Source organism: Atta cephalotes (assembly GCF_000143395.1).
Source record: "Atta cephalotes unplaced genomic scaffold scaffold00008, whole genome shotgun sequence".
NCBI classification, from domain to species: Eukaryota; Metazoa; Arthropoda; class Insecta; order Hymenoptera; family Formicidae; genus Atta; species Atta cephalotes.
Window position 1 is genome coordinate 6,545,262 of NW_012130072.1, and position 9,986 is coordinate 6,555,247.

General features: G+C 25.1%; 2 protein-coding genes across 2 annotated transcripts in view; one reads left to right on the top strand and one right to left on the bottom strand.

The window, feature by feature from the left end:
* Positions 1-6,893, top strand: part of LOC105627381 — a 24,334-nt gene extending 17,441 nt beyond the window's left edge. Inside the window, exons 2-9 of the mRNA XM_012208664.1 lie at positions 1,722-1,784; positions 2,126-2,211; positions 2,509-2,604; positions 4,262-4,387; positions 5,144-5,224; positions 5,916-5,989; positions 6,051-6,158; positions 6,756-6,893. Coding sequence (XP_012064054.1) covers positions 1,722-1,784; positions 2,126-2,211; positions 2,509-2,604; positions 4,262-4,387; positions 5,144-5,224; positions 5,916-5,989; positions 6,051-6,158; positions 6,756-6,893 — 772 coding nt within the window. The remainder of the gene's footprint in view (positions 1-1,721; positions 1,785-2,125; positions 2,212-2,508; positions 2,605-4,261; positions 4,388-5,143; positions 5,225-5,915; positions 5,990-6,050; positions 6,159-6,755) is intronic.
* A 977-nt stretch (positions 6,894-7,870) lies between these two features.
* Positions 7,871-8,626, bottom strand: LOC105627291 (protein LLP homolog). The gene is made up of 2 exons (XM_012208577.1): positions 8,252-8,626; positions 7,871-8,145 (listed from the first exon to the last, which is right to left on the bottom strand). Exons 1-2 carry the CDS (start codon positions 8,412-8,414, stop codon positions 7,871-7,873), a joined length of 438 nt encoding a protein of 145 aa, XP_012063967.1. The 5' UTR covers positions 8,415-8,626.
* Between the last annotated feature and the right edge of the window lie 1,360 nt (positions 8,627-9,986).

Below are 9,986 nucleotides of genomic sequence, written 5' to 3' on the forward strand. Positions count from 1 at the left end.
CACACACACACGCACGCACGCACGCACGCACGCACACACACACACACACACACACACACACATACACAGAGATGATTATGACAATATAATAGATTATAAATATCAGACACGTGTGACAAAGTAACATATTACATCTCTTTGTTTTGCACACCCACTTGCATTTGATTTTTATTTACATATCCTTTTTAACTTGTTGGATTTTGTTATTGTTTAATATCAAGCAATTTATTTTCCCTTATTTATAACATATTATATACCTAACATGATATGAGCAAAGACTTTAAATCGATGGAGCGTATTTAATGGTGCACGCTGTGACAAGGGATCGAGATCGAAAGATGCGGATAACGAGTTAATATTTAATGACAACGAATTTGCCCGTATAAATTCTTTGTGCAGTTATTCCAAGTAGACTTACTCAGCGTTCAGATCGCGTTCCTCGCACCTATTGCCTCTTGAGCAAGAAACGAACGTGGATAGGAATCACCATGTCCTCGGTATTCGTTGTTGCGACAGTAAATGTTCTGTCGCGTTTCAGTAAACACGACATCGACATGGCGAAATGCAGTTTTCTATGGCTTGATGATGATGAAGTGGTTCTGTCGAACGAACATTCGTTTCGATGCCCAATTATATATACGATTGCCATATGTTTCTCTTATAAATCATTGAGGGTCTTCCGCTATCTGTGCTTGACGTCGTCACGATACTTCTGCTAAATGATTTGATAATAAATTTGATTTGATAATAAATTATCAAGGTTTAATCTTGCTTCCAAGTCGTAGAATGATATTATTCATTTTGCTTCCGAAATACTGATCCTTAATCAGAAATGCAATCTTTCATATTGAGTTCTGTCGCGTAAGCTTAATTCCGGAGCCAGCTCAAGCAACACGACAAGTCGTAACATCTCACCAACGCACATACTTATTTCAACTGTATATTCGATCGGCCTTCGTATTTTACGATTTAACCGGTCTTCTGCGTACTTTATGATTCAAATGACTGCGCTTTAGCGATCAGTTTGGCTGGAAGGGACACAACATGGGATATCGTTTACGATGACTATCGAAATAATCGACTTGCCAATTTAATTTCTCCATCACATAAGTCGCTATAACGAAATGCAAAGTTGAAATCGAGATGTAGGATTCCAAGAAAAGATTATTTGAGAATTCATAAACAATTTTTATCAATAATATATCTCCACGATAATGTCTTTTATATACATCCAATTTACTTTCAAAGCAATATTATTATTGTTATAGATTACAATATATAATATATTATTTACATCTTATTTCTTATAAAATATTTATTTTATATATATATAATTATTATTATATACATATATATCGTATATATATACACACACACACACGTATATTTATTTAAAAAATTTTAAATTAACCAAATAGTTTGGTCAAAAACAGATATTTTTTAAAACTTTTTCTTAGAAAATTATTTACATATATGTACAGTATAATATAATATGTAAATAAATCTTAATTTCTTTTCTCCTAATAATAATCATAAGATTCAAGTTGTTGTAAAACAATTTTTACGTAATTTACAATTATTATTCAAATTTATATGAGCTAATTATATCTCAACATATAAAATCAATTTTAGTTCATCATAAAATTATCGAAAAATTAATCTAAAAGTTATTTTTTTAAATAACAATACAAATTATTAAAAATTAATAATTTGTATTTCAGGAGACGAGTATGTAACAGGCAAGCTCCTGCAGTTTCTCATCATCATCGAGGAAGGCAAATTAGGCATGTTATATGTCTTGCAAATTTAAAAGCTTTTTATAATCAGATAAATTAATTTATTTTATCTCACAATAAATCCCACAAAACATAAACTAACATTACATCAATATTATAATTTCCCACTCAACAATGTAAATGTAAATTAATACAAATAGTTGTACAATTACATTGTTAAATAGAAAAACTTGATGATATACATATAATATGTTATTGTTAGTTTGTATTTTGCAAGATACTATCTAAAAATAAATATTTATAATCTAAATATGTATAATACAAGCATATGTGTATTTTGTATATTTTATGTGTTATATTAAAGGAATTTATCTATATATTTTAATTAGGTTAGTATACACTGAGATGACTTCTAATTTTTTTTGCTGCCCGGGATGGTCACAAGTTACTCATTTGAGTTTTGGTTGTAATAAACGTAAGTAAATTTGATAAAATTAATTTTCAATTTTCTTATAGAGATCTACATATATAATTATAGAATAATTACATTTGAAACAAATGTTATAGAAATAAATTACAAGATTTTATTAATGCTACAAAATATTATTTTAAACTAATTTTAAATTAATAAATAATTTAAAAAATATTTTATTAAATTATTAATAAAATATACTATACTAAGGTCTATATTATATATCTCTTTTTGTTGAAACTGTGTATTCTTTCTTAATTATATGAATTTATTAATTTCAATCCTATTGTTTTTTTATAGCCACGTGTCCAGCGCCATGTTTGAATGGTGGAACTTGCACATCGCCTGGCAAATGCACGTGTTCCAAAGGATTTATTGGTAATCAATGTCAAACAGGTATAAATTTTAATTTTACAAATTAGAATTATAAATATTCAGATCGCGTATATTATTATAATGAATTCTGACGTAAAATATAACTTATAAATTATATAATATTATTTAGTATTATATTATATATGTACATTATCATATATATATATATATATAATTAATACTATCTTAAATATTAAATGTATTATATATAATATATTTATGACCCGTACATATAATTGAACAGTAAAAAATAAATAACGTTGTCTTATATATTCCAACAGAAATAATTATAGTCAAATTGACGTTCATTGACATTGAGCACTAATCAATCGATTAATTCAATTAATTATTTCTGGTTGGATAATAAATCAAATATAAAAAATTTCCTAATGAAAATTCATAATTTAAAAAATTTATAAAATATTCATTTAATTTAAATATTTAGTTTATAAATTATCTCAAATTAAATATAATAATGTATTTATATAATATACGAAATGTTATCAACATAAGTATAGACGAAAATTTTGATTAAATACATCATATTTTAAATAAATCGCATTTTTGTAATTATGATCTTAATCTGAATAGTAAATAGCTCACATAATATATACAAGAGTGATTAGAACATTCATGTAGCGCAAAGAAATCGATTGTAAATCTATTCCAATTGAGAGTGTGTAACGTGATTGCAACCTGCCGATGCAGGAATGCAGGACATTGCAATACGTATTGTGCTGCACTTTTAGCTTGACGCTCGTAATAGTATCGAGAAATATATCGTTTCATGTCGATTTAATTATGTCTGATGATACCAGACACGAGAAGGCACTCGTAACCAACAAATCGATTGAATGTTCTTTATGCTTTAACGAGACTCATAAAATAACTACGCTCATATGCCATTACTTAAGATTTTGTCTAGTTATATACTATTATTTAGTAATTTTATAAAACTACGAATTCGTGTTGAAATGTTAAAAAAAAATGTATAAAAATGTTAATGTTATAAAAAAGATATATTAATATTAATATAAAAAAGATATAATTTTTTATATTAAAAATGACTGATCATTTCAAAATAAACAGCGTTCAAATTAACGTATGCACTTAATAAATAATAAACTAAATTTGAATGAAATTAATACATTTCTTGAATTAAAATGGGTTTAACTCTATTGTTTTATTAAATAAGAAAAATTTTATAAACATATTATAAGAAATTTAAGCCGTATATGTGAATATATGATGTGAAATATGAAAAATATAAAGCAAAGATCACATTTTTGGATGTTACAAATAATACATTATATTCTTTTATTAAATCAATTTATTCCAGACATAATTGCGAATCAATAACATTCGGATTCAACACAATCATTCTGAAATGCTAATAATCTCCCCTAAATTAAATTAGAAAGAAAGAAAATAAGAAATTTTATATTTGGTCAAAGCAGGTCTCAGTGCTTAAAAAGTTTTTGTGTGAATTTATGTATCTAATTCTACAAAATCGCGCGCAGAACTTTTTCTTGAAACGTAATCATGAGCAGAACCAGTAATAACTTTTTACTTTCTATTTAACACATAACTTAAAAAAGTTTTTTCATTTTCTAGAAAGGTATTATATCGCTTTTAATATATTTTATAAAAATGAATTAAATATTATTTTTGTGTGTAGATGTGGATGAATGTGTGATAGAAAAACCATGCGGACAACTTTGCACAAACCTACCTGGTAGATATCGATGTCATTGTAGAGTCGGATTTCAACTTCAAGAGGATGGCCAATCTTGTCGAAGAAATGGTAGGTTTGCAAAATTTGAATCTGAATTTTTCGAAGACTAACTTTATGGATCTTAAAGTATTATCAAAAATATAAAAATTTTATAGAATATTACATAATTTATGTAAAAAAATGTTTTATTGATCAATTTTTATTCATTACTTAATTTTTTATTTGCCTTCATTCTTAAATAAAACGGCGCTTTGTACTTATTTATAAGTTTGATAAGATTATAGCATTACGAAAATTAAATCAAATTTTTTATATATATTTGTAAAATTCTAATAAATATTCATGTAAAAATACATTTGGATCCAATTACTTTTTTAAAAGTTAGTTTATTTAAGTATTTAAGTACAGGAAAATTAAACATTTCGTTATATAGAACCATTATAAATTAAATAATTTTTGCTTTATTGTAATTTTTAGAACAAAAATTTTTTGATATTAATTGATATCACAAACTTTTATAATCAAACAGCTGATAAAATATAATGAAAATGATTTCGATTCTTTATTTCCCTATTCTTCCTTATTCCCATTTAAATTATGCACATGTATGCGTATTGTTTGTAGGTAATATATCACAAAATTACTGTGTAATTTAAACATACATATGAGTAGATGCACAATATCTTCAAACATAGCAGCGAAGTCAGCAGTCTATGTATCGAAATCTGTAGTTGATATTGATTATTTTTAATTGATTTTTTGGCTGATATTTTTAGCTAATAATTCAGACAAAACATTCTTAAAAGTAGATTAATTTTTTTACAGGCACTGACGAAAATGCGTTTGAAGCACGCGATTTGGAGATCGATGATATGTCCGCAACAAAGGATCCGACCACTTTTCACGGTATTATTTTCAAAAAGACTTAAATATCTCAAATTTTTAATGTGAAAGATCCAATTATTTTATTTTATCGCTCCACCGATACCGCACAAAATTTTATACAAATAAAAAATTTAGGTTTTTTCTCTCTTGCTTTCTTAAATTATTTTTTTGAAGTCACTATATATTTTTTTTCTGAAATATATACTCTAAATTATTGTAGTCTAAAAAGATTTTTTTCGTTCACTCATATAAAAGTTATAAATTTTTAACTAATATTTTTTCAAAAACTTTTATATATAAATATATAAAGAATAAATAAAATACTATTGATTTCTATTTCACTAAAAACTTATTTAAAAACTTCTCAAAAGTACAGATTTTTTTTCATATTTTTATATAGTTCAGAACAAAAAAAATCTGTTGTGAATCTTAACAATTAATTGTGAACTCTATATGATAGGCAGACTATGATGATCGAAAATTTAACGTTGTCAGTAAAAGATTAAAATTGTTTAAAATTAGAATTTTTATTTTATAAAATTACTAAAAGTTAAAATTTAGAAGTGTTGCATTATTTTACGAGATTGATTAAAAGCTAAAAATAAACCTGTTGTTCACAATATTTGTGAACGTAATTCATATTAATAAAACGAAGTTTATAAAAAAATTAGTTAATATATAAAATAATAGACTCAGTATTGTCGAATTGCAGATACAGAAAATGAAGTGAGTGATGATGATCAAGACTACGAGGTCATTTTAAAAAGATTGATCAAATTGGAAAAGGTATGATTATATAAAAATAATTATTATGTATTATGTTGTTGAGGAAATATTCATTTTTCAGCAAATAGCCAGAAACAGAAAGAGAGATACAGAAGCTTCTGAGATGAACACCAAAGTTACATTGGCAATTGAAAGTGTTAATGAGATGAAGAGAACCGTCGAAAATGTGGTATTTATAAGAAATATTGAAATATTAAATATTTTTGAATCTCAATATAGTGCATGATAAAGATCTCGCAAATACTTTCCGCGAATTAAAAATTCAGTACATGGATAAGTGTGTATAAGGATGCGTACATTAATTTTTGTTTCCTTTTAGATCTATTTTGTTATTAATTTGAGAAATAGTATTGTTGAATATTATTTTTTCCTTATTATATCTGTTATTAGTAGTGTGCACTAGTATATTTTACGTCTAAAATAATAAAAAAAAAAGATTTTCAGCATTGAATAAAAAACGCATATGATATTGATATTCTAATTTAATATTACAATTTTTATGTATTCTATTTCTTAAAAAATCTATCAGTTGATCTAATAATAACGAAAGATTTAATGGAAGGTTATTTCAAATTTTTTATCTTAAAGGGAAGTTAACACATATTATAACTCGATAGTACGATTTCAATTTATTTTCTTTAATTTTAAACTGATTTTCTTTAAATCAGTTTATTTTTTATTTTAAATTACATTATATCGAGATCTAGTAGATTGATAAAACGAGAATATTTATATTATTTATGGATTTTGAAATTATTTGTTTTAGCAATTGATGCAACAAGAAATATACGATATGAGAAGCAAGATGAGACAATATGAGGCAGAAATGAGAAAGATACATCATCTGATGAATCGTGTCGCGGAATTAGAAAATCGTTTGAGAATACGTTGCAGATATCAATAAATTGTGGATAGTTAAAACTTTTAGCACTACTAAAGCATTGTTAAAATGATCAATACAATTTGTTAATAACAGTAGTAATACTATTTTAATAATACGAAATAGTAACTTACTATTATATTAATAGTAAATAGTGTTACTACTATTTTATTTAACAGTAGATAGTAGATACACAGTAATATTCTTTTCATGAACTTTTTTACTTTTTTTTGAATAAATAACTAATAATACTTTTGGATTAGAGATATGTTTATATACAAGAAAATACTGTACATTTAAAAATTGAATATTTATTTTTTATTTTTTAACTACAAAGCAATGTTGTTCCTTTCAGTGTCAAGAAGTTAACGTAGTAGCTATAAGATTTACGCGGAATTATTTCTGTCGTGAAATATCACTGCCAGCATTTAGTATATATAATATTTCTTCAAACTAATAATAGTAATAATACAATAAAATTTAAATATTAATTATTTGTACTCGATTTTATAATAAAAAGATAAATAAAATGATTCTCCATTTTTGTATTCGTTTCTTATATTAATCTATATTAATTATATTATATTCTTTTATTAATCTAAATTTTAATATAGATGAAAAAGTGCATAATATAATTTTGAAATAATATATATATAGTACATATAATATAGTTAAATATTACATGCTATTTAATTATTTAAAAGATTTTTTCAACAAACACTATATAAAGTAAGCAATTCACAATTTTGTTCAATTAATAATAATACTTGGTTAGAGAAAAAAAATTTAAATATTGATCAAAATTAATATTATAAATAGACATACACTGCAAATATTATAGAAACATTTCACTTTTCAATCATATTAGCCTAAATGTATTTGTTAAATGTTTTTAGAAATAAAATACTTTCTTCTTCCTTTTATTAATTTTTATTTTTATAAAAAGGAAATATACTAGCAATATACTTAAAAATTAATTTGAAATATACTTATGAAAAATTTTATTTATCTTTCTGAATCACTTTCTTCTGTCGTCTAGTAAGCCTCTTGCCTGTTTTGCTTGTTTTCTTCGTTCTTGCTCTGCCTTTCTTGTGCTTGATTATTTTTCTGTGGTTCATCCACACAGGATAATTGCCATATTGATCCCGCAATGTTTTCTTATTATATATTCTAGTACTTTCTATTTCCATCTGTTCTTCACCTATCACAGTCGTAGACTTTGCATCCTTAACTTGTTTAGCCTTTACATCTTCTTTTATTTTCTTAGCGTCGACAACTTCAGTTTCAGAATATGAAATATTCGTATTACATTATATACAATAATAAAAAAATGCTATAAGAATTTAGATAAACAATTATTAATGCACTAGTGTGAATCATACCTGTTGCAATTTCAGTAATTTCTGTCATTTCGATATCCTTAGATACATTATCATCATCAATACCAAGAGTCTTCTTTAATCTATCTAATTCTTTTACTGCATAACGTTCTCTCTTGATCGCTCTGCATTTTCTTTTCCATTTACTGCGTAGAGATTTAGCCATCTTTCACACGTGCAGTTGAACGAAAAAGGTTATGTTACAAAGAAACACAAGAAACTTGTTCTTACTTCACTGGTGCGATTTATTTAACGGTGCAAATGTTTCTGACTAATCAGAAGAAAGAATTTTATGAATGCCCAATCGAGTGTCCAAAAGAGTGTCTCAAAGCATTTGTAGTGTAAATTGGAATGCACCTTTTGTCACTGCAATGGACATAGGCACAAAGAAAGAGTTCAGTTGAATTGTGGAGAAGCCATCCCGGCCTTTTTCATGAAACCGTTGAAATTCTCTGTACTACCATCAGTAGGTATATTCATTTTCAAACTGGATATTACATATCCAGAAAGAAATCTGATATAGAAAGAGAACATGAGGGAACTTTTTCCCGTAACCGCAAAATATCCTCGCACCTACTGCCCTTTGAAAAAATGAATGCAAACCACATAATAATATTCATTTTTTTTCAGTGCATTTATTTGAGCGATTTATTCAAAAAGTTAATATTGTTGTAAATTATATATTTAAATTCACAATGCAATATGCGAAATTTGTTAAATTCTAAGTACTAATTGTAAGTTAAAATATATTAATTGAAATAAAACAATGATTTGTAATTCTTGTATTCTAAGATTCTACATATTTTGTTATATTTTGTTTCTGATTAGGTAATGAAATAATAGTGCAGATTATGAATGCGAAGATGTAAATGACTACAGAATTAAATGATTCAAAAGTAACGAAAAGTTATCTAGCTTTTGTTACAAATATTACGTACCTTGCGCGGGTTTCGTGTAATAAAGAATTATTACAAACTAATTATCGCAAAATTATTGTAACATAATTTGAAATATCTAAGATATAGATGAGTTGTGTGAGTGCGTAACGAATTTGGAATAAAGCAATAAAGCCTATTCATCGGAGAATATAATGAATAGATTATATGTCGCCACTGCTTTTATTTAATTAAGTCTTATTCGTAAGTTCTTATTCGTTTAACTATAACAATAAAGTAAAACTATTTAATTTAGGAAAACTATTAAAAGCTCAAATTTTGTTTAGAAATTATAAAGTCATACGTTAATGTGAATGCTTTGATACGAAATAACTCAAGCTCAGTTTAATACTAAATAATTTAATCTCATAAATAAAAATAATTTTGATAGTTTTTTTAACATGTTTTGTAAAATAATACATCTTGTTGGAAATAAAAATAGATGAGAATAAAATATTTTTGAAATATAATTATAACTTTAATTATAATTTGTAAATAAATAAAATATAGGAAATCAAAAAATATTCACTCTATAAAAAGTGAATAATTTTAAATGTTCTTCCATTAGTAATAATGTTATTATAATAGTACTTAATGACAATCGAAGTTTAATAATATCTGGATTCACGATACCCCGATGACTCAGTGTATGATTAATATGTATATATAATTATTTGTATATGTATATATAATTATTTGTTTAAATCCTAATTATTAAGTAAATAAATTTAAGTTTTATACATAAATTTGTTTATTTTTGATAATTACTTTAACAAAAATATGATACGAATGTATATTTAATT